At 43.9% G+C, this 25,954-nt stretch overlaps 1 protein-coding gene across 1 annotated transcript in view; it reads left to right on the top strand.

Annotated features, from left to right (window-relative positions):
* PRKCH (protein kinase C eta) overlaps positions 1-25,954 on the top strand; it is a 179,666-nt gene that overhangs the window by 63,322 nt on the left and 90,390 nt on the right. Inside the window, exons 2-4 of the mRNA XM_044271437.1 lie at positions 12,727-12,790; positions 21,599-21,749; positions 24,021-24,055. Coding sequence (XP_044127372.1) covers positions 12,727-12,790; positions 21,599-21,749; positions 24,021-24,055 — 250 coding nt within the window. The remainder of the gene's footprint in view (positions 1-12,726; positions 12,791-21,598; positions 21,750-24,020; positions 24,056-25,954) is intronic.

Here is a 25,954-nt window from a genome sequence, read left to right as displayed (position 1 = left end):
TCTCCTTTGCCCTGCGCTAAATCGCACAGAACAAGGGCACTTTATGGAGTTCCAATGCCTGTAAAATGGCTAGAGCAGTGCTAAGGCCCGCCCATCAGAGCCGGTGATGTCACCGGGAACATTGCTAGGTGGAAGCCTCTGCCCAGCAGTGTGCTATTATAGACAGAAAAGCCCTTGCCTTGCAAGGGCATGGGAGAGCATAGGAGCATGAAATGCTCCGATGCTCATAACAGGGGGCTACCTGGGTAAAATTGTGGGTATGTCCAGGTTCTGCCCTGAACCCGGACAACCCCTTTAAAGAAGCGCAGTTGGCTGTATTACTGCATAGAGCAAATTTTATTTCTGGTCTTTATCAGCTGAATATACACTAACTAAAGTCTGTATTACACTGGCCGATGGTCGGCCAGATAGTCACCAGAGAGCGTTCGTTAGTGATGATCTGGCAGTGTAAAACTGGTGCCGATTACCCAATGACCAAGCGAACAATGATTCAGTATGGGGACGAGCAATGGTATTAGCAATCGCTCCTCCCCATACAGTCTCCCCATCCACTAATGAGCAGGCGCTTGCAGGGAAGGAACATTTTGCCTGCAAAATCTTTTAATGCAATACAGCCCTAAATGTGTATAATTATCAAAGGATGTAAATCTGTCACATGTAGGAAGGAAGAGGGATTGTCAGGGTGTGCACGGAGCTCGGGAGAGAAGAACAAAGCATGGCTTTGGACTCACCTGAGACGTGACCTGTGTGTTTACTTAACCTGCACTTTGTGAGCCTGGCAGAACAGGATGGAACCTGTGCTACAGTTTCTAAGGGAAATTTTCAGTGTAATTCTACCAGCATCAAGGATTTGTGGAACTGTTCTTTATATACAGAGAATGGTTTATCTTTTTGTTCCTTAAGTGTAAATAAGTTTAATTAAAAAATATCCTGCCACTTGTGTACACAGCTCCATTGCAGACCAATGTACATGGTTTAAAAAAGAGAGGATGGGGGGGAGTGGTTTAACAAATGACTACTGTTTGTAGTCTGTAACCATGTAGACACCCAGGTTTGCCTTGATGCTGTATACAAAACAGTAGGGCATTTTGAAAGGCTTCTTCATTTTTATTTTACAGGCACAGGACTGATAAAACAGAATTTTACAGCACACACATTTGAGTCACATTATTATGACCACCAGGACTCAATAAGGTCCTGGTAGGTGGTCACAGGTATTTGGAGCCATGCTGACTGCAGACCATTCCACAGCTGCTGGACGAGGTGCGGAGGCAGGATCCATAGAGAAAACACCACGATCTCACAGTTGGTCCATTGGGTGCATGTCTGGGGAATTAGGGGGCCAGGGTAGTGCTGTCTTGGTCATGCTCTTCCAACCAATGTCGGACAATTCTAGCCGTGTGACATGTTGCATTGTCCTGCTGGAAGATCCCATCCGCCTTAGGGATCAGCGTGTCTGTGGGTACGTGATCTGGAAGGATGGATTTATACCCAAATCGGTTGAGGATGAGTGAGCCCAGAGAATGCCATAAAAACCTTCCCCAGACCATAACGCTGCCTCCGCCCGCTTGTGTTCTTCCAGCAATGGTTGCAGGGTGTTTGTTGTCGGATGTTTCTCGCCTGACATACCGACGTCCATCCATTTGAGGAAGCAGAAAAACATAACTCATCAGAGAAGGCAACCCTTTGTTAATCAGCGGAGGTCAAACTTCGACACTGCCATAAAAATTGCAGCCTTTACTGCTGACGCAGTTCAGTGCAGGCGCAGTACAGGATCCATTGGCCGTGAGCTTCTGCACTGTACTGCGCTTGTGCCCAACAGTGAAGCGAACGAGCATTCGGGAGACTTCAGTGCCAGGCATGAGTACATCTTCCCTGCCTGACCCTGTCAGTCAAAGTGGTGAGGGCTCGGCTGGGAAGGAAAAGGAGCAGAGCCTCATGTGCAGCAAGGTGCAACAGCACTGCCCCTGTTGCACCCAGGGGCTAATTGGCATAAAATAAAACCCTAATTTCCCCACATTGGGGCTACCTATAGAAATGGGAACAGCGCTATTAGAATGTATTGACATCTGGCATGTAACATTGTTTCATAGCGCGCTATGTAGTGGCCGCTTTTCTTTAAAAGATGTTCCAGAAAGGTTATTACACGGGGAAAACAAGTAGTTACCAAAACAGACATGTCAGGAGAGGTGACGGCTCCTCTTTAATCAGGATTACTTTGAAGGGTGTGGTCAGAATAATAGGGGACGGGGACTTCTGTATGAAAGCTGCGCCGCAGCATCTGCTTCTGTGATTGAGTCCACTGATTTCTGTGTCGTCTCGATGTGTCTTTTATGTACAAACACCTCGGAACATTCTTAAAAAAAAATCCCTTACAATCCACTTCCTTATGAATCATAGGTCTGCAGACTTCTATTCCTAGATTGTCTGTCTTGATCACACAAATAACCTAGTGTGAACACTGTTTTAGCAGTCATTTTCACATCTCGTGTTAGCGTAGCTTTAAATATAGACACCCAAGTGACAAAGTCTCCTTCTATTAGCAATAGTGTTGAATGCTAGTAAGTATACACAAGATGACGACACAAAATCACATAAAATGTATCATGTTCATGGAAAATAGACATATTTCACTTTGACACCCCTGACAAGAGCACCTGGCTATCCAATAGAAAGCTGGGTCCCTTCAGATGTGGACAGTGTAAAGCATGCTCCTTTATTGCCACGGGAAACGCCTTTACCAATAGCTCTGAAAACAAGGTGTATAGAGCCCGCTACTTTGCTAATTGCGATACCATTGGGGTTATCTATTTGGCTCAATGTGAATGCAGACTTTAATATGTGGGTAAGACCTGTAGAACATTTAAAGGAGTTGTCCAAGTCCTCAGGATAGGTCATCAATATCAGATCGGCTGGGGTCCGACACCCGGCACCCCCGCCGATCAGCTGTTTGAAGAGAAGGCACGCGCCGTGCCAGCGCTGCCTCCTCTTCATTGTTTACCTGCTCGCTGTTGCTTCTGCAGCGGTGAGATGTGTAATTACACCCAAGCCGTCCTATTCATTTCAATGGTATGGATCGCTCCTATACACTATTTGCCAATATCTTTATTTAGTTTCCAACCTGTATTATAATTACTCTTTACCATTCTTCCTCATGAACGATTTGGCACTTACCTCGCCCCCTTCCCGTCTGCTCTTTTATATATTCATTAATTCTATTTATGGAAGGGTTGTGTCTCCTGACATATGTCATTTGACCACTTTTGCACCCCGCGTGACCAATACACCTACAGGCTTCCGTGCTTCGGGACAAACATCTCCTGCCTGGACTATGATGTCAGCACGCGACTCACGTGACCAGCGCGCTGGTCACTTGACCGCCACTCACACATGATACGCCATATCTTCGACAGTAGGTATAAAGAAGGCGCCTTTTTATGTTAAGATGCGCTACACCACCGCGGACGCAACAACTACCCGGACTCATCTTAGATGTCGGCTGCTTCAATTCTCTACGGGCCATTGAGCCCTTCCTGAGTCATTTCATTTGTGGGCACGCAAGTATATATGTATATCACAATCAAAGATGCATAGCACTGTGATATAAGACATACTGGTGGGGGGATATCAGGTCTTTCACCTCCATTTCTCCATTTATTATCTAATGTTATAATGCAAAAGCTTTGTTTTGCTTCCCTAAATATATTATTTTGGAGCTGGTGATCTATATATCTAGACGTCTGCTTTTTGTTTATTGATCTGAATGGTTTTAGTGGAATTACATCTTTTTGTGCATCTGTGTCTCACACCTCTTTTAAAGATGATTAGGTCCCTTGATGAGCCCCTATACTGAATGGGCGAAATGCATTGGGACAGGGATACTGTTACTATGAGACACTCTATATATCCTAATATTACGCTATGCAAATATATTCACAACTAACTAGGGATCGACCGATTATAGATTTTTATTTTTTTTAGGACCGATAATTTGTGAACTTTCAGGCCTATAGCCGATAATTTATACTGATATTCTGTGAATTTTCATTTTTGAAAAAAAATTAAAAATTCCTACACAAATCTGCTGAAAATTTATGTTTATTGTTAATGTGTAGTTTTTTTTTTTTTGTAAATCTTTCTTTTTCATTCATTTTTTAAACTTTTTTTTTTAGTTATTTTTAACTAACTTTTTGTCCCCTTAGGGACTAGAACCCTTGTCCTATTCACCTTGATAGATCTCTATCAGGGTGAATAGGAGCTCACACTGTCCCTGCTGCCCTGTGCTTTGTGCACACAGCAGCATGGAGCTTATCATGGCAGCCAGGGCTTCAGTAGCGTCCTGGCTGCCATGGTGACCGATCGGAGCCCCAGCGATTACGCTGCTGGGGCTTCGATCGGAGGAGCAGGGGATCCTGTGGCCACTGCCACCAATGATAAATGGTGGGGGGGCGCACTGCGCCACCAATGATTAATACTGGGGGCCTTGCGGGGGGCGCACTGCGCCCCCAATGATTAATACTGCGGGGCTTGGGGGGGCGCACTGCGCCACCAATGATTAATACTGGGGGGATTGGGGGGGGGGGGGCGCACTGCGCCACCAATGAAGTTAAATCTCTCATTTATTCATATACAGCATGACATAGCCGGCTCCCGACCTCTATGAGCGGTAGCTGCGATCCGTGGCACCTGAGTGGTTAACGATCGCAGCTACAGCTCATAGAGGTCGGGAGCCGGCTATGTCATTCTGCAGCTCCCGCCTCCTGTTCAATTTGAATGAATGAGAGATTTCTCTTCATTGGTGGCGCAGTGGCCACAGCCCCTCCCCTTCTCTTGTCCCATGTCCTCCGATTGGCGTCAGTGGTAGCAGCAGCACAGGGTGAGGGAGACACTGCTTCCTTCTCCCCTGTGCTGCTGCTGAGGGAACACGGAGAGCGCTGACAGCAGCGCGATGTGTTTTCCCAATACGTTATCGGAATATCGGCAAAATAAATGCTGATACCGATAACAGTCAAAATCCTCAATATCGGCCGATAATATCGGTAAAACCGATAATCGGTCGATCCCTACAATTCAGTTTATTAATGCAATCATTTTAAAGGTTCACTGTATAGATTTAGCAAGTTGTGGGGTAGACTGCATTCACTGGAAGCGAGTCTGTCCTGACATGTCTGTTTTAGTAACTACTTGTATTCCCCATGTAATAACCATTCTGGAGCTTCTATTCTTATGGCTCTCTGTTGTATTGTTCCTTTATTATACCTGCTAGAGGTTATAAATTTAAAGGGCTTGTCTCACTTTACCAAATGGCATTTATCATGTAGATAAAGGCACTTACTAATGTATTGTGATTGTCCATATTGCCTCCTTTGCTGAGTTGATTAATTTTTTCATTACATTATACACTGCTCATATCTAGGGGGTTACAACCATCCTGCAATCAAACAGCAGTGGTCGTTCTTGCACACCATAGGAGAAAGTACTGGTGTCTCTGGTGGCCATGACTGCAGGAGTGTGCATAGGCACCTTACCCATCTCTGTATGATCTGACAACAGTATAATTGCTGTAGTCGCGCGAGGCATGTGAATTAATTTGTTAATCACATCTGCGTCTTTAAAAACATTTTAAGATAACAATCCGAAGTCAGATTTGGTACTGGGAGGAACAGAGCAAGTATGCCTGCTGGGGGTTGTAGTTTTACAACAGCTGGAGTGCCAGAGGTTGCCTACCCCTGATGATATAGAGGTTGGGCTCCAAGAATAAATACCTCTGGTGGGCCGAAGGAACCCCACTCCGACTCTGCCTATGGAGGGCTATGGTTGTGTAAGGATGATTACACAGTCGACTATCTTATCAGACCTTCTCGTATAGTCAGAGTGAAAGGGTAATAATATCTGATAACACATTTTAGCGTAGCCAAGAAAATATGCAGGGAGAATCTTCACTTGACATTCTTTGTGTGTTTATGGAGCTTGTCCAAAGTTCAAGCACATGGTAAGATCATGAGCCCAAAATGAAAGTGCCTGTTGTATTACAGATACATGGATATAGATACATGGGGGATAATGCATACAGAGCAGATTGCAGCTCTATAAATTATTCATTGTGGTGCACGGTATAATAAATGGCCTGAGTGCAATGTTGTAGAACCTTTTCTTATTGAGATCAACTCTCAGCCAAACACTTGTCTGCCCTCCTCTCCCCAAAAAATCCTTGTTATGTTGGAGAAGGCTTAAAGGGAACCTGTCACCTGGATTTCGGGAATAGAGCTGAGGACATGGGCTGCTAGATCGCCGCTAGCACATCCGCAATACCCAGTCCCCATAGCTCTGTGTGCTTTTATTGTGTCAAAAAAACGATTTGATAGATATGCAAATTAGCCTTAGATGAGTCCTGTCCCTGAGATGAGTCCAGCGTGAAGGAGCCCAGCACCGCCCCACATCCTCCGAATCTCCTCCTTGCTCCCCCACATCAAAAAAAAAGCTAGAGCGCCATAATCTCGCGATGCGTGAGCTAGCGCATACGCAGTGTCGGCATAGTGTTCCTTCCCTGTGCTGGCATCAGCCTCAGGGAACGAACTGCGCATGCGCTAGCTCGCGGCATCGCAAGATTATGGCGCTCTAGCTTTGTGACGTGGGGGAGCACGGAGGAGATTCGGAAGATGTGGGGCGGTGCTGGGCTTCTTCACGCTGGACTCATCTCAGGGACAGGAATCATCTCAGGTTAATTTGCATATCTATCAAATCGTTTTTTTGACACAATAAAAGCACACAGAGCTATGGGGACTGGGTATTGTGGATGTGCTAGCGGCGATCTAGCAGCCCATGTCCTCGGCTCTATTCCCAAAATCCAGGTGACAGGCTCCCTTTAAAGAGGATCAGTCAGCAGGATCAAACCTAATACCTGGTAGGGTTGATCCTTTTGCATACTCAATACCTCCTTTATGTTCCTCTGTTTCTACATTCTTCAGAAAAATACTTTTTCATTAATATGTAAATTAGGTATATGGTGCACTCTCTGGTCTACTTGTGAGGGATTATGATCCTGAATACAGACAAGATCTTCAGCTGAATCTCTGTAGGAATGGAGTTCATGAGGAGACATGAGGTACAGAGAGGACGGACAGGACAGACTGTGGTAATGGAGACTGCATACAAGAGCTGCTGCTCATCAGCCACCCCTACCTCCTCTCTGTACTTTATGTCTCCTCATGAACTCCATTCCTACAGAGATTCATCTGAGGATCTTATTATCTGTATCCAGGATCATACTCCCTGACATGTTCTGACTCCCTGATGAGGCAGCTCTTTACCTCAGTGTTGTGAAGTAACTTGTCCTCCTGTGTGATTAGGACAGGTTTTGTGTGTACTAATAGGACAGCGGCCATTTTATTTCTCCTAATGATTGCTCCCTAGACAAAGCGAGCCATTATAACTAATGAAAGGTAATTGGGAAAATATTTATAATAAAGTAATACACTTTATTATAAAACGGAAATGTTATAACACTGACACGGAAATGTGGACGAGGCCTCACAGGTACAAATCTGCTGACAGATACCCTTTAAACGCCCTCTAAAGGCTAACAATAGCCACTTTCCCACCCACTTTTCAATACTGGAGTGAGTGGTGCAACCCTGTTTTGCAACTTTTGGAAGACAGAATTCTGGAGTGCAGTTTGATAAATTCTCCCCATGAAGTTGAGATGAGCTGCATTCATTCATATTATAGGACACCATGCCTGCTAAATAAAAACTCTAGTACTGACATACACCATGTGGCCTTGTAGACCAGTAGTGGCCAACTTATTAGTGAGGGCCAAAAATGCTGCAGAGCCGCACACCACATTTAAGTAGGGCCTGGTGACAGGACAGATACATGCACACTTGTGTGTTTTTTTTTTTTTTTTTACATCGCTTTGAAACAGCTGTATTTGTGGCTCCTTGTATTTTGTTTAGCTAAAAACAAGTCTGGATTTTTAAAACCAATCCCAAACTGCAAACTAGACATAAAGGGAACACATACCACAGACGTATAAGGGCTCATGCACACGACCATATGCCCTCCGAGACATACGGTCCGTGAGTGGGCCATATGTCCCAGGGCGGCATACATCGTGCGCACGGGAGCGCACAGCATCATAGTTTACTATGATGCTGTGCGCATCGGGCCGCCCACCGGACTATTGTTCCGCACTCATATGATATTATGAATGCGGGACAATAGCCCCGCGGGTGGCCCGAAGCGCACAGCATCATAGTAACCTATGATGCTGTGTGCTCCCGTGCGCACGATGTATGCCACTCCGGGACATATGGCCCGCTCATGGACCGTATGTCTCGGAGGGCATATGGTCGTGTGCATGAGCCCTAAAAGAGATACCTATATATATAAACATGCACACCACACAACTCCTGGAGATGGGAAAGATACCACAGTGCCCCCTATAAGAGAGGTACTCTTCTGTCCTTCGTGTTTGGGCAGATCACTCAATTAACAGATGATGGATCACATTCCTGAGAAAGGCTGCTGCGCTAGATAGTTTTGCCATAGGGTTGTATGTTTCCCCTCGCTTCCCAGTTGAGCGTCACAGTCCTAGACCGTTAAGCTGTTGCTAGGTGGTTGACCTGATCCATAAAACAAATACAATTTAAACAAGTCTTCAGCTCCCCCCTAACCCTGCTTTCACACATGAGCGTTTCTCAAACGTGCGTTTTACTCGCGCGTTTTTATGCGCGTTTTTTGTAATAGTAAACGCGCGTTTGACGCGCGTTTGTGTGATTGACTGCAGTGTCCTATGGCCACAAACGCGCGTCAAAACGCCCCAAAGAAGCTCAAGTACTTGATTATGCGTTGGGCGTTTTACAGCGCGATCGTACGCGCTGTAAAACGCCCAGGTGGGAACCATTCCCATAGGGAAGCATTGGTTTTCATGTGTTGAGCGTTTTACAGCGCGTTTGAACGCGCTGTAAAACGCTCAATTGTGAACTTAGGGTTAAAGACCGGGTCTATTTTCATTTTGGATTTTTCCTTCCCACGTTCTAATAGCCATAACTTTTTATGTTTCCGTTCACACATACATTTTTTGCAGGACAAGATGCATTTTTTTAATGCCACCATTTAATTTACCATGTCTAGTATTGGAAAACTGGAAAAAAATTCTTTGTGGGGTAAAATTTAAACAAAAAAAAATATTCCGCCAAGATTTTGGGGGTTTTGACAGCGTTTACTGTTCACTTAAAATAACCTGACGTCCTTATTCTGTGGCGATACCAAACTTGTACAGTTTTTATTTTAATTACTTAAAAAAAATATATAATCTAAATTTTCTTTGCATTGCCACATTGTCAGCCATAACTTTTTTATATTTCGGTCTACAGAGCTGTATAAGGGCTTGTTTTTTTTGCGTAACAAACTCTAGTTGTTATTTGTATCATTTTTGTGGTATGTACAACTTTTTGATCACTGCTATTCAATTTTTTGGGGGACAAGATGACTGCAAAATGACGAATTGCATGTTTTTCATTTTTGTTTTCCGTTACAGTGTTTACTGCACAGGAAATAAAAAAATATATATTTTAATAGTTCAGACAGTTTTTATTGTTTATATATTTTTATATGTAAAATTGGGAAAGGGGATGATATAAACTTTTTTAATATATTGGTGTTTTTTTTTTTTTTTAAACTTGTTTTCACTTTTTATCTAATAACTATTAGCTCCCTTAGGGAGATAGTACATCAGATCTTTTGATCAGCCTTGAACGCGGCACCTGAGGGGTTGAGTGACGGGGACGGCGTGATCACTGTTCCCCGTCATTGTGGCTAGGTGCCTGCTGTATGTTACAGACGGATCCCGCCGCGTATGGACCGGGCTCACTGCAGAGGCCGTATATTTATGGGTTTTAAGGTAGGACATAAACAAATCCATGACTCCTGGTGGCTATTCTGACTTGGAAGTTGACCTGGTGACCAGCCTGTCCTTGGTGGAATTTACCCCCACTGGTGAATGGTAGCAGAGCTCTGACTACATCTGCTTCAGCATAGACGATGGACGAGGTCCTTTTCCAGCCTATATGGACTTCTTTTGGTAGAGACCAGTGCTGAACAAGGAGCTGTATGCTGCTTGGTTGATGTTATTGTCAGCTCTAACCCGGTTCTGAAACCAGTACCTGTGTGGTTATGGAGCGAGAGATTGACAAATATTAGATTGTACACAACCAAACTAATAAAATGGCTCTGTGTTATATAAGGCTGCATTACTCTAACTATTGGATCGTCAGGAATGAAGATCAAAAAGTCACCCAACAGGTTCTGAGACATTTCTTTGTGTGATGTGCATGTGTAAGGGCTTGGCGTCCACACCAAGAGCACATGATAGGACATTCCCCTATCCTCTACACCTAGTTTACATCTGTAAAATACTGCTTTTGACACCTTGGTATTTGTTGCCCAAGTGTCATATGACCTACCTTACTATTGGTTAAAGGACTTTGACATCAACTTCAGAAAACCTTGTTGGCTTCATAACGTAATAGTTTCTAATCATTTGCGTATACAGAAATTGGTGTCTAGTTTTTTGAATTCTTGGATGGTGTAATAAACATTTCTATATGCGATCATTGACGTTTCTTCAACTTAACATTTGTAAGCTGCCTTGTAGGTGCCAGGAACTCAACATTGTTTCTTTAAGGCAACTGGGTGCACTCAAGTGGATTTTTGATATGCAAATGTTGAAATCTATTGAAGGTTCTTCATATCTCGTGAACAATCGGTTGTATTATTGTTAATGGAGCCCTCCTCCTGAACAACTCCTCTGTCAAATATTATTATTGCAGTCAGGGCTTAGCTGTGATATAAGGCCTTGGGTTATTTCCAAAATTCTAGTTTCTGTAGCTACCACAACAACCTGCAGATTCACTGGAAGTAAAAGGTGTAGAGGAAAAACTGTGAAACCTGTGAAAATCCTTAAGGGGTCCTCTCCCTTAAACAAATGACATGTATCATGTAGAGAAAATTAATACAAGGCACTTACTAATGTATTGTGATTGTCCATATTGATTAATTTGCTGGTTGGATTTATGTTTCCATTGCATTACTGTAGTCTTTGCCCTATAAGACCCCCCCCCCTCCAAGTGGGGGGGAAAGTCAGTGCGTCTTATGAGGCAAATGCTAATTAGCTTAGGTCTGAATGGGGGTCTTAACATTGGGGGTCTGATCTTAGTGTCTGATTGGAGTTCTTATTAACATTGAGGGTCTGATGAAAAAAAAAAAATTTCTTCTTATTTTCCTCTAAAACCTAGGTGCATCTCATCGGCAGGTGCATCTTATAGGGTGAAAAATATGGTATAGACTGCTTGTTTCCAGGGGTTACAATCACCGCTTCAGCGCAGATGTGAGGTGGTCCAGGATGAGAACTGCTGCGTATGCGTGCCTATAAGCACTCCTGCGTTCCCAGCCACTAGACAGGCCGGCGCATTTTCCTATAGAGTGCAAGCATTACCACCGCTGATGGATTGCAGGGTGGTCATAAGCATGGAAACGAACAGTGTATAATTTGATGGCAAAATGAATCAAGCCAGCAAAGGAAGCAATATGGAGAATAACATTTACATTAGTAAGTGCTGTCTATTAACTTTCTCTATGTGATAAATGCCTTTTGCTGAAGTAAAAAAAAAAAAAAACTTTAATAAAGACCAATTGAAAAAAAAAATATTATGTTTTGCACAAAATACCCCCAAAGGTGTTTATAGCCTTTAAGCTAGTCGTATACATAAGGTAGCTGTTGACGCAACATACATATTAATTTCTACCATGGTAAAGGTTTTCATACACATTAGACTTGGGTCGGCTGAACTATCTGATTTCGGTGGCACTGGCCAACCATCAATTTTGTGTGAATCCTCGGCCAAAGTTTCATTCATCTTTTTTTAAGGAAGAAAAGATTGTGGGTGCTGAATTTCAACATGCCCGACTCTTTATTCTCAAGGAAGATTAGATAAGCCACCGTCTAGGTATGTTCAGAATATTTTCTGCTCTGAAAAAAAACAAAACCCTGATGTGGAATCCTCATCAGTTTTTTTTTTTCGGATGTGTTTTTTTCCTGATGTGTTTATAACGCAGTTTTGATGGATTTTCATTCCTGCCCATCTTTAATGAGCATTCTGGACACCAATTCCACGCAGAATCCGCTGTCAAGAATGATCAGGACACGTCCTTTTTCCAGGGTGTGGTTTTTAAAACGGCGAGCAAACAAACAAACAAAAATAAAAATAGCAAGGGTCTATGCCAAAAATCTGTCACGTGAACATACCCTCACAGGTTTCTGATAGCAGCCTATTCTACTTTCCCCATGTGTTGTAAATGGGGATCAGGGATGGGGGCGGTGAGAAAGCCGCTATCAGACACCTATGACAGAGGATTATCTTCCAAAGAACGAAACGACCAATGGGGGAAGGTCAGCCGGTCCCGACGAAATTCGTGGGTTTGACTGACATTGTGTGGCTGCTCTAAAATGTCGACAGATCCCAATGATTTTACTGAGATCCACTGACTTTGGGCAGCTTTACTTAGCCTGAACAGTGACCTGTGATTGAACTGTTATGTATGAGAATGGTACATGTCCAGTGTCTGCAGAAGGTGACAGCAGTGTGGAGGGTCTGTATATATTACTAACAATAAGCAATTAGCACTATTGCATGTAAATAGTCATTACTTTTATTTGTTTTTCAGATTGACTTGGAACCTGAAGGCAAAGTATATGTGTCAATAACCCTCATAGGTAGCTTCACAGAAGGTAAGAGTCTATTTATGGTGTCTATTAAGTTCTTGAGAACAATTTGCTCTCTGTGGCTTGTGGTGAAGCCTTACGCTTTGCAGTCTGTGTTCAGACACCAAACTGCCTGCTTATCTGTATGGCTTTCATGAAGAGACTGCAATAACTTGGTTGCTAGAGGCCCTGAGCGAGGCGGACTGTTGGTTTCCGATAATTATCTGCTCGGCAGAGGAGGTGAGAGCTGCATTTACATGCAGAAATTATCTCCACTGTATGAAGATGAGCCATTGCTGCTGCGATCGTTCATCCCCATGCAGAGTCACCCTGGATTCACACCTGAGCGTTCCGAAAGGAGCGCTCTGTATGCGCGATTGTACCGGCGTTTACAATCGCGCATACAGAGACAAGCGAACTCCCATTGTCGCGCGTTCCCGAATGTCTATGTACGGGAACGCGCGACAAAACGCCCCAAAGAAGCTCATGTACTTTTTTGAGCGTAGGGCGTTTTACAGCGCGATCGTACGCGCTGTAAAACGCCCAGGTGTGAACCATTCCCATAGGGAATCATTGGTTTCTCCTTGTTGAGCGTTTTACAGCGCGTAGGAACGCGCTGTAAAACGCTCAGGTGTGAACCCAGTGTTATGGTTTCTGGGCAGCAGATCCCTGCCTACACAGAACCTGCTGTCCTGAAACAATGATTTTGGTGTCCGTATCACCCAATGAATGGGCGTTTGCTCTTTCCCAATAATAGCCCCTATTGTAGACCCGTGGAAAGGAATCTTGTGCAAATCAATAAGAACATAGTGTGTATATATATATATATATATATTTTTTTTTAACCATTTTTGCTGCTTGCATTTTGTCCTGTACAGTATACCGGTTTGCCAACAAATACCGGAAGCAGCGGTTTTGAGATTAGCACCTATATTCATACCCTTCTCTTGAGTACACAGCGCATAGAGCCATAGTGCAGCTCTATGAAGTCATTATTAGGCTACATTCACATGACTGCAAAACACGGATACCGACCGGTGTGCGTTCGGCAATTTGCGGACAAGAATAGAACAGGTTTGATATTTTTTGCAGGGCCACGGAATGGTGTGCTGTCCGCATCTTTTGCGGCCCCATTGAAAGTAATAGGTCCGAAGTCAGTTACCCCTCTATTCATTCCTATGAGACTGACCTTGAGTCTCCCATAGGAATTAATAGAGAAACTGTCTTCCTGTCCACACATAAGATGTGGAGATTAAGTAGGTGACTTCCCATCCTGTGTCAGTTGGAGACCAGAGTGTTGGTCACACTACACAGCTGAGGAACAGAAGGGAGGTTATAACTCACAAATACAGTCACTGGTAAGAAGATTACCTTCACTACAATGTACATCATGTACCTTTCTAACAGATCAGAAAATAAAGATTTTTGTGGAGTGCTTCTTTAAGTGTCTCCAGTTCAAGCTGCTGAACATATACCCTGTATATAGGTTGGTTATAACTTATTAACGGAAGTGTGAGAGTTTTTCATCACAGGCGATAAAGAAGCTGCCCCCCACTCTTCCTGTGTTATACACTGACCACATAGTCACTGTTCAGCGTGCAGAGTTACTAATGTGTCATGGGCTGCTTTCCTGTGAGAATGGTAATTTAACATTTCTATAGGCAGACACATGCAGTACACCCTATTAGATATGAGAAGCTACATTCACCACAGAAAATGGCCCTAAGGGTTCTTTCACACTTGCGTTAGGCTTTTCCGTCAGGCTGCGGTTTTTGTCCGGCCGCCTCTCGGCATGTTTGCCGTGCTGCAGCCGGATTTCTGGCCCATCCCCATTTTAGTGAATGGGGGCCAGGGCGGACTTTCGGCAGCACACATGTGCAAATGTTAGTACAGATCTGGCAGGCTGTTCCCCTGCCGGACAAGCCTAAGGCCCCTTTCACACGGGCGAGTTTTCCGCGCGGGTGCAATGTGTGATGTGAACGCATTGCGCCCGCACTGAATCTGGACCCATTCATTTCTATGGGGCTGTGCACACGAGCGGTGATTTTCACGCATCACTTATGCGTTGCGTGAAAATCGCAGCAAGCTCTATATTGTGCGTTGTGGTGCGATAATCCACGCAACGCAGGCCCCATAGAAGTGAATGGGGTTGCGTGAAAATCGCAAGCATCCGCAAGCAAGTGCGGATGCAGTGTGATTTTCACGCACGGTTGCTAGGAGACATCGGGATGGAGACCCGATCATTATTATTTTCCCTTATAACATGGTTATAAGGGAAAATAATAGCATTCTGAATACAGAATGCATAGTAAAATAACGCTGGATGGGTTAAAAAAAATAAAATAAATTATTTAACTCACCTTAATCCACTTGCTCGCGCAGCCGGCATCTCTCCTGTCTCTTTCTTTGCCGATTGTAGTCAAGGACCTGTGGTGACGTCACTCCGGTCATCACATGATCCATCACCATGGTAAAAAGATCATGTGACGGACCATGTGATGACCGGAGTGACGTCACCACAGGTCGTTGACTACAATCGGCAAAGAAAGAGACAGGAGAGATGCCGGCTGCGCGAGCAAGTGGATTAAGGCGAGTTAAATAATTTTTTATTTTTTTTAACCCCTCCAGCACTATTTTACTATGCATTCTGTATTCAGAATGCTATTATTTTCCCTTATAACCATGTTATAAGGGAAAATAATACAATCTACAGAACACCGATCCCAAGCCCGAACTTCTGTGAAGAAGTTCGGGTTTGGGTACCAAACATGCGCGATTTTTCTCACGCGCGTGCAAAACGCATGACAATGTTTTGCACTTGCGCAGAAAAATCGCGCATGTTCCCGCACCCGCCTCTTATCCGGGCCAAAAATATGACGCCCGTGTGAAAGAGGCCTAACTCTGCAGCCCACAATACAAGGTGGTGGCCATTCATTAGACTGATCCTGGAGGCATCATGGAGGTACGAGGAAGCTTCGCCTGTATTAGTGAGTTTTGTCAGGAATGTTCACTGACGGCTTATTCTAAGGAGAGACCGGCAAAGGTTATGTCACGGCCTTTGGTGTGCGCTGTGACACTTATGCCACGCTTGCTGTTGCCTGTGGCAACGTGTTGCTGTTTCAGCATGCGGGGGCAATGTCATGGCCTTTGTGGTGTGTGCTGTGACATGGTTGCCTTGCATGTTGTTGCCTGCGGCAACGTTTAGCTTTTTATACTGGTGTGTGCACTTCCCCTTTCAGTTGTTTCCCCCACTGTTCGGTGCTGAAGGGGTTAACCACCTTGTTGGGCGTGGTCACTAGGTGCTTCATCTTACCTGTGGCTAGAGGCCAGGAGTCAGTGGTACTCCAGCCATGGTGTGTGTTGGAGTTATGCTCCTGGTCTTCATGTTTCATCTCCCAGAGTGAGGGCCTCCTAGTGGGACATCGAGGTCTCCAGCGATGTCTTCTCTCCCTTACATGTGTTGTATGTTTGGTGTGTTGTAATGTCTAGCTTGGTGTTCCTTGTCTGGTATGTTTGGTGATATCTCCCAGGATGGTTGTTATTGAACCACTAGCCTGTATGCAGTGCCACCTGGGGCTGCCATGCACCCTGAGGCATGGGGGTCCTGGCGGAGTCTGGTGTGCTGCATACAGGCAGGTTAGGAAGTCAAGCAACCATGCTGGAAGATATCACCAAACATACCAGACAAGGAACACCAAGCTAGACATTACAACACACCAAACATACAACACATGTAAGGGAGAGAAGACATCGCTGGAGACCTTGATGTCCCACTAGGAGGCCCTCACTCTGGGAGATGAAACATGAAGACCAGGAGCATAACTCCAACACACACCATGGCTGGAGTACCACTGACTCCTGGCCTCTAGCCACAGGTAAGATGAAGCACCTAGTGACCACGCCCAACAAGGTGGTTAACCCTTCCAGCACCGAACAGTGGAGGAAACAACTGAAAGGGGAAGTGCACACACCAGCAGAAAAAGCTACACATTGCCGCAGGCAACAACATGCAAGGCAACCATGTCCCGGCACACACCACAAAGGCCATTACATTGCCCCCGCATGCTGAAACAGCAACACGTTGCCACAGGCAACAGCAAGCTTGGCATAAGTGTCACAGCGCACACCAAAGGCCGTGACAGGTTAGTCACTTAGTACCATGCACAGCCCTTAGACAAGAGCGGCACAGCCTTGGAACAGATTCTGTCTTTATTGTCCTCTTTCGGTTACATCACATTTACATGAGCGGTTACATCACTATGTTTATCCTTCTGTTCTACTATAATGTGATGTCACTGTGTACATCATCTCCGCACTGTGACATCACTAACTTTTATTCATGTTAATGTTGTGGTCATTACGTCTGTGCTACGACATTACTGTGTTTATTATCTCTGTACTGTGACATCACTGTATCCTTTATCACAGTACTGTGACATCACTGTGTTTGTCATTCCAGTGCGGTGACATCACTGTTTATTATATCTGTACTGTGACATTACTGTATCCTTTATTCCAGTATTGTGACATTACAGTGTTTATTATCCCAGTACTGTGCCATCACTGTGTCTATTATCCAGTATTGTGACATTGTTGTGTTTCCCTGTGGGATATCATTGGTGTTTGGCATTATCTAGATATACGAGCAGCAGAGATTTCAGTTGCATCTTGGAATTGGTTCCATTAGCTGGCCCAATGGTTTCTCTTCCATGTAAGAGGATACTAGTCCTTTACGCTGCATGTAAAGTTGGGGATCCTTCCTACAGATTGCAACTTACTGCCTACTGGCAAAGAAACTAAAGTCTCGCACAATAAATGTCAATAGCACATGTTCTGTTGCAGACACTAAAGCAGCAGGGGTCGTAGGAAAATGTGAATGCAACCCAATTCAAGGCTTTGTATTAGCAAACTGGCGAATACTGATATATAAAAAATTGTTGTGTTACAAATATCTAAGATTTTAAAGCATTATTATAAAAATGCTCTTCAATAGGTGACAACAGCACACTCTTTCTTTTTCAGGCTTTTATTGGGTGCTCGTCTACTTTCCCTTCCCCAAGTTGGGATAAAGTACACACAAATATTCCAAGATAGAGACAGTACTACAAACTATGCTTTTTCAATTACATGAACTTTGTTCTAGACTATAAGATGCACCAGACTATAAGACGCACCCAGGATTTAGAGGAGGAAAATAAGAAAAAACATATTTTTTTTAATTAAACCTCAGATCAGATCCTCAAATCAGACCTCCAAACTCCATCAGACTCAGATCAGAACCCCAACCTCCATCAGCCTCTGATCAGACCCCCCCAAGCCTCCATCAGGATCAGATCATATCCCCATGAGCCTTAGATCAGACCCCCAATGAACTTCAGATTGGACCCCCGCATCTGACCATAGATCAGACCCCATCAGACATCAAACTTATCTTGCTTGCTCCAGACAGCGCTGCAACCCTGCAGATCCAGCACTCGCTGCTCCCTGCTTTTCTTCTGGCCCACGCAGCACTGTGACCTGACGTCGTAAAGCGTCAGGTCATAGTGCGCGCTTACGTGCACAACGTTCTGACGCTGCACGTAGTCAGGACACAGTGCAGAACAGGGCCTGGAAGAAGACCAGGGAGTGTGAGTGTATTTCCGGCCACAGAACATGTGCAACCTGTACTAATTGCCTGGAAGAATACAATTAATGCAATTGAAAAAGCATAGTTCAGAGCACTGTCTCTATCTTGGAATAATTGTTATAAAATGTAACGTAATAAGTTCATTGCACATCTCACAGTGGACTGGGTATATCATTAAAAGATAGCTTTTACTGGTTACAATTAAAAATAAAGCAATTCCAAAACGTGCTCAAAAGAAAATGCAGTGAGAAAAACACAAAAATATAAATAATTTTCTATATCGCCTGACCATAATCAATACCAAAGAAATAAATGGACAGATCTTACCCCTTCCAGGTGTCTGCGATAGTTACCATCAGGTGTATATCCTTCAGTATGATGGCAGAAGGATATTGGTGACACTAGCAAACCCTATAAATAGAACCCTACCTATCCGAGGGATAGGGGGCTAGTAATCCCTGCCTAGCGGACACAGAGCATCCGCCCCCGATATGGGCGACCCCATACGGAACCTTTCCCTTCTTGAGGCCTATTCCCTATAATGACCCTCACTTAATTGCACTACATGCCACGTTTCAACCCGTCATTCAAACGTCCGCAAATGGGTCCGCATCCGTTCCGCAATATTGGAAACAGGACGGGTGCGGACCCATTCATTCTCAATGGAGCAGGAATGGATGCAGAGAGCACACTATGTGCTCTCCGCATTTCCGGAGCGCGGCCCCGAACAAAAATAGAACATGTCCTATTCTTGTCCGCATTCCGGGTGCCGGATCCGCAATACACTACGGACGTGTGAATGGACCCTAAGGGACTCATCAGGGGACTTGTTAAGTGAAGAGAGGTACTAAAAAGGTGGGAAAAAAAGGAATGTCACAGAAAAATCTAACAAAATCTCCACTGATTGCAAAAGGGCGAAACAGCCTCACTTGTAAAGAAGCGATGGAAGTTCTTTGCCAAAAGGAAGACGTGGGCACAAATCTGAACAGTGGTCTGTGCCACAATATGGGGAAGTGTCCCCCAAACAATCCTTGTCTCACCGCCTGTTTTGATATTGAGGATGGAGAGCACAGTATGCTGCGCCATCTCCCCTTTTAATTGCGTCTGGCAGCAATACCCCATCCAATCCCCCCCTCCCGATTGCATGTGTTGACACGCATGTGGAACGCACGCTAAACAGCGCGCGCTCCCCTGCAACCGGAAGGGAAAGTCACATGTTCTGTCGGGCTTCCGGAGGTTAGGAGGAGCTATGTCCCGGCGTACCTCGTTACAAGGTAACCACGAGACGCTAGAATTCAGCGCTACCAGGCTAACACAGATAATGGAGAGCCATTTAACAATGAAGAGCAAGCTAGCTCATTCATAGATTTAGGGCAGGATACAATTCAGGCTAAGTTCCTCTTATTAGACGTGACATCAATCAATTTTGGATCTCAAAGATACGAACGTGGTCATAGAATAAACATATGACTTCAAAACAATACCAAGGGTATATATGGCACAATACAAGAGCAAAACACAAAAAGGCACACAAAAGCAAAATTAATTATAAAATCTTCCCAATACGGCTCTTATATGAAACAGCTAAAATTCTGCTATTCATTAAGACCGTGGGGATATACAGTTTTTAAATAGAAAATCCACTTTGCCTCACATTGGAGGATTCTACTATCCCAATTGCTTCTTCTCAGAGTGCAATAGTAATAGGTGTGAGACGAGATACCTCTACATATTTAATTTTTGTATTGAGGTAACTGATAATTTTGAGTAATAAGTTCATTGTTAAAATGCAAAAAAAAAAAGGTGAATAGTATAAAAGACCCGATAGAAATAGTTCAGGGTATTCATCCAAACCTAAGTGGTAGCTATTACATCAGTGATGGGTAACTGGTTGGCACACACAACAGTTCCTGGCTCACGTGTAATGTCATAATACTTGTCTGCCATAATTGTTTGAGTCTTAGAAGTCCAACCGCTGGAACCTCCTTTCATTCCTAAGAATAGTGGTTCATTGCCACCCTTTTACTAAAGAGTGGCTGTCACGACCATGGTTATGGTCGTGACTCTTGTGGTCGCATGCGGTTTTCAGCGGTTTGTTCGGTGTTGTGAGGGCTCTGGGTTTGTTGCCTCACGTGTGGTTGCCGTTGGTAACATATAGTTTGGGGGTGTAGCAGCTGGAGCTGGTTGCTGGGCTGCTCACTGTGTATGCATGTGGTTGCCTATGGCAACATGTGTTTATATGTGTGCACTTTCCTTGTCTGGTGTGCACGGGGTTTATTGTGTGTGTATTCTCCTTTAAGTTGCTGTCTTCCCTTCCTTGGTGTTGGAAGGGTTAACTTCCTTCCTATTGTGTGTGCACTGGGTGTGTCTGTGTGTGGCTACATGGGCTATTTAGCCTCTGCTGTGATCAGTAGTCTGAGGGGTACTTCAGCCATGGCTAGATGGAGTCATCCTCCTGTTATATACCATCTGCCAGTGGGGGCCACCCTTGTGGTCATAAGTTATGTTAAATGGTGTTATGAAGGTGTGTGTTTGGTCTCCTTGTTATTGCAGCTTATAGTCCTGGGTTTCTGTGTGATGTGTGGTGTGTGCTGTGTCCGTCTTATCTTGTGGACAGCAGCGTTTCTGCATGGGTTCCAGGCTTTGTGTCTGTGGCAGGTAGGTGTTACTTGTTGCATTTACCTGCCATTGCCATAAGCTGTTCATGTTTCCCTTTTTATGTAGCTTGGCCAGTGAGACTCCTGTTCCTACGTGTCTAGGAGGAACAGGTAGTCTTACCCTGCTCCTAGTCTAGGGCCACCCTGAGGGCTAGTAGGAATATTAGGTTCCGGAGTATGAGCCCTCCTACCATCAGGGTCGGCTCATACGGCTAGGAGACGGGGTCAGAATTAGGGATTGATAGTAGGTGACCTGATTCCTGTCCTGGCCTTGCATCGACCATTCATCTTCTGGCATCGCGCGGCTGAGGGTTTTCCCCATCCTCAGCCGTGACCGTGGCACTGTAACCCTGTTTTATTGTGACTTTTAGAGGTTTTCCCATCAACTATAATGGAGAGTGACTGTATACATATGCCACAAGGCACAAAAGTACTTTGCGGATCCTGAATGGAGTCTAGGGCTACCTCCGAGGTTCTCATAAGGTGTTTTTATTTTGGGTATTTATTTTTTTTTCTTGCCATTTTAATTTTGATTTTCCCTTTAATTTGTAGGAACAATGCGGGATGGTCGGCTACTGAGGCACTTTACAAGGAAACGACAGAGGGCTATGAGAAGAAGAGTGCACCAGGTTAATGGACACAAGTTTATGGCGACTTATCTGCGCCAGCCAACGTACTGCTCGCACTGTAAAGAGTTTATTTGGTAAATGTGACAGAAATGTGAACTGGCCTGATATTTACAATATATTATGAGGATTGTGGTTTTTCTTGTATACCTTACTTAGTAGTACCGATTTTTAATTATAAGGTGTACTGCTGCTCCTTGACAACCAGCAACACAAACTCTTCCTCTTAGGGTATTTTTACCTTTCAGTGGAGGGCATACCCTTGTAGAAAATGGTTATAGAGATGTAGTAGGTGCTGGAGACAATAACCCTTTCCACAGTCACAAAGTCTCTTATGCCATAAACAAGTGAATACATTGCTGAGGCTTGCACGGCCGATGAGCATCTAGACCTTCATATCTACTCTCAGGAGTACTCAGGTAGTGAGATTGCTTCTTTGGCATCTGCAGCCTCAGAGACTGACGTTCTCTGAGCTTGGTTCTGGTCTGCAGGAACTCTTTCACACATGTTTTTTGCCTTGCTCTGCTCAAACTAGACTCTCTAAACTAACCGGGGCAGACTTGGTCAATCACTCCGGTAATCTAAACAGTCTTCCAATTTGTTAACTGTTTGGTTGCCTATACATTGCTATCAAGTACATATAAAACACAATAAATCACAACATTCAACTCAGTTAATTGCATTACCCTTTTAGCTTTAGTTAACCCTTTGCAGTAGTCCTAGTTAGTTTGTAGGGAAAACAACAGCATCCTGGACGCATGGATCCAGCATGTGTTACCGGGAGGGACACACCTACAAGAGAAAAGTCTGCAACTAGGAGCAGACTGAAAACTAAATATCAGGGGTTCTGAAGGTGACGCAAAAGAAGACTGCATTTTAGTGCATCTTATTTTAAAGTGTGACTGTCATGTTTTCATCCAAAAATCAATTTTGACATATGTTACTGCTGCTGCAGCATTATGCATATAGCAATCTTTAGTTTCTTCACATACCACTGTTTTCCTTGAGTTGTTCCCTTAGTTACGGCTGTTTTAACCTCGACAATATGAGTATCTTCTCAAGATGGCTCCTCTGCCCTCGCTCACTTCACATACACACTTACAGTAGCCAGCAGCTTCCTACCAGCCAATCAGATTGGATTACTGAGACACGCCTCCTTACTCTGAAGCCTAATGCAGGCATGCTGTGTGAAGGACCGCCCTTCTGTCTTCTGTTTATACTAAAGGGAAGACAGACAAGCCCTAGTAATGGTCTTCTAGGGTACAAGTGGAAAGGGACAGAGGACATTAATGAAAGCTGTTGTTATAAGGTAATTACAGATCTTTTGACAATCATTGACAGACTAACTCAGGTATACAGGCCTAGCTCTAATAAACTAGCAAAAAAATAACAATTACAATTCAAGTCAAGGTAACCACTAACATTTGTAAAGACATTTTTCCATGTCAAAGGTGTGTGTGTGTGTGTGTATATGTATGTGTATATATATATATATATATATATATATATATATATATATATATATATACACTCACCTAAAGAATTATTAGGAACACCATACTAATACGGTGTTGGACCCCCTTTTGCCTTCAGAACTGCTCAGGTAGCCCATGGCATTTAAACGATGGCCAATTGGCACTAAGGGGCCTAAAGTGTGCCCAGAAAACATCCCCCACACTATTACACCACCACCACCAGCCTGCACAGTGGTAACAAGGCATGATGGATACATGTTCTCATTCTGTTGACGCCAAATTCGGACTCTACCATTTGAATGTCTCAACAGAAATAGAGACTCATCATACCATGGTAACATTTTTCCAGTCTTCAACAGTCCAGTTTTGGTGAGCTCGTGCAAATTGTAGCCTCTTTTTCCTATTTGTAGTGGAGATGAGTGGTACCCGGTGGGGTCGTCTGCTGTTGTAGCCCACCTTTCTTTCCCATTCTGACATTCAGTTTGGAGTTCAGGAGATTGTCTTGACCAGGACCACAACCCTACATGCATTGAAGCAACTGCCATGTTATTGGTTGACTAGATAATCGCATTAATGGGAAATAGAACAGGTGTTCCTAATAATTCTTTAGGTGAGTGTATATTCATATAAATATACCAATGTTAACAGCTCCCATGCAAACCTAAGTGTCTCCGAGGTAGCAGACTACAGACTTATCCGAGTATAGTTTGATCCTGTAGTTATACTCCTGTCTATCTGTTGGTACAGTAAATATGGAAACACATAGGTCTGCATAGGTTGACATACCCGTTAAGTAGAAGACCTATGTGAATATTGTCTAATGGCGATGTCACGGCCTCCTGCGTATAACATTTTGTCTTTTTTATATTACAGGGGAGTGTTTGGCAAGCAGGGATACCAGTGTCAAGGTAATGTGACATCCTGCACATCTCTCCTTAAAGGGTTTGTCTCATTTTGCGGTAACTAAGGCGAAATAAAACTAAGCCCCGACCACCAGGTGGCCAGGAATCAGCGGAGCAGGCCAGCACTCCACTATTTCAGTAGCTCCCATTGCAGTGCACCAGATTAGCCTCCTGTCCTGTTTTCCGTAGTATCCATGCATTGCAATGAGACCTACTGAAACAGCAGAGCACCGGCCCGCTGGTAGTCAGGGTTCGTCCCATCTCGCCTTAGTAATGGCGAGATGAGTCAACCCCTTTAACATCCCTTTGTCCTTGTAATAAACCATGTCTACCATAATTCCAGTATTTACGAATTACACCCTCCTCCAGCACTCTCTTGCAGAATGCATAGGGGCATAATTGCACATTTGTAGTATAAAAAAATGACCAAGTGTTTATTTTGTTCCGTTCAGAACAGCTATGACCAGCTACGAGCCTCAGTGTAATCTGATGGAGACATAATCCTACCCCTCTCTTATTTCTAATGATGTCATTAACTCAGGCTGCCACATTCTCCTTGCCTCTGTTCCTCCACCATTCTTTACACTACAGTTTTTCGATCAGCCCACCATTCCAACACTGCTAAACACTTCCCACCCTTCCAGCTAAAAGGTATTGTAGAACACGTACAGTATAACGCTCCAGCAGCGAAATAGCCTATGAAAACAAATCAATTGTCAGATCTATAAAATGTATTCAGCTACATCTGAAAAAAGATAGAGAGATAGTCCTAGAGTTCTTCTCTAGGTTTCATCTGTGTCAATTCTTGCGGCCTGCAGCCAGCATTAGGGGGCGCTTACTAAGTACAATTTATTTGTTGAACAGTATTCTTTTTTTCAACTTTCAGATTTTTCTTAAGTTTTTCAGTACAGATAAACGCATAAGAGCATTCACTTATTGTTGAAGATTATTCATTTCGATTTTATGTGCCCCCAATTGTCGTCACGAGAAGTTTATATTTCAGGTTAATGTCTATACAGGGGATTTAGAATCTGCACCAGTTAAAAAAAACTAAAAATAACTAATACCACCATAACAATATATTACAGGGGTTGTCCAAGTTATTTTTTTGTTCTTTGTATGTTTCTAACTAATCAAATGTAAATGCTTTACCGTGCACTTACTGCATCTACAGTTGCTGCTTTCCCAGATTTCATGGAGGGTCACATGACCTGTGATGTCAGCTTCTTTCCCTGCTCTCTGTTTCGTGCACAATGTAAACCAACCCGTACCTCGGGAAATGATACAAAACAATTGCATCTGGGCCTAGTACTGCTTAAACATCACCTCTACTGTACTGAATCCAATATCCCAAAAATGAAGTACGACTGATAAGTATATCATATTTTGAAAGTTTAATAATACAGAATATCAAAAATAATAATAAAAGTAATGGTGAAGACATTAGTTGGGAGTCCCAACAAAAGAGAGACACCAACAAAGAAACCCCTGTGTATCAGAGACCAACCAGGTAAGTCACCGGATGACATGCCTAGCATGAAGTTACATAACCATGAATAACATATAAAGTGTCTATCCTCAGGGCAGTATACTGTAAACTGTGCAGGTCACATTTCTAATAGAAAGGCATAGTCAAAGCCTAATACAATACCCAAAGCACAGATAATGAAGCCCATCAAGGGACACAACAGAAGCAATGATGAAAGATAACTAATAGTAATTACCCATGGTAGGCTGGTAACCCGGTGCTACCAGTGCAGAACGCTGCCTCGACGCGCGTTTCGCCAAACCCACTGGCTTCGTCAGGAGGCTGAATCAAATAATAGATGGGGCATATATATATATTGGAAAACACCTGTGGACTATTATGGTCGCATACCTCGCATAATGAGAGTGGCTACATCA

Source organism: Bufo gargarizans, chromosome 11, assembly GCF_014858855.1.
Source record: "Bufo gargarizans isolate SCDJY-AF-19 chromosome 11, ASM1485885v1, whole genome shotgun sequence".
Taxonomy (NCBI): Eukaryota; Metazoa; Chordata; class Amphibia; order Anura; family Bufonidae; genus Bufo; species Bufo gargarizans.
This window is presented reverse-complemented; position numbering and strand designations above follow the sequence as displayed.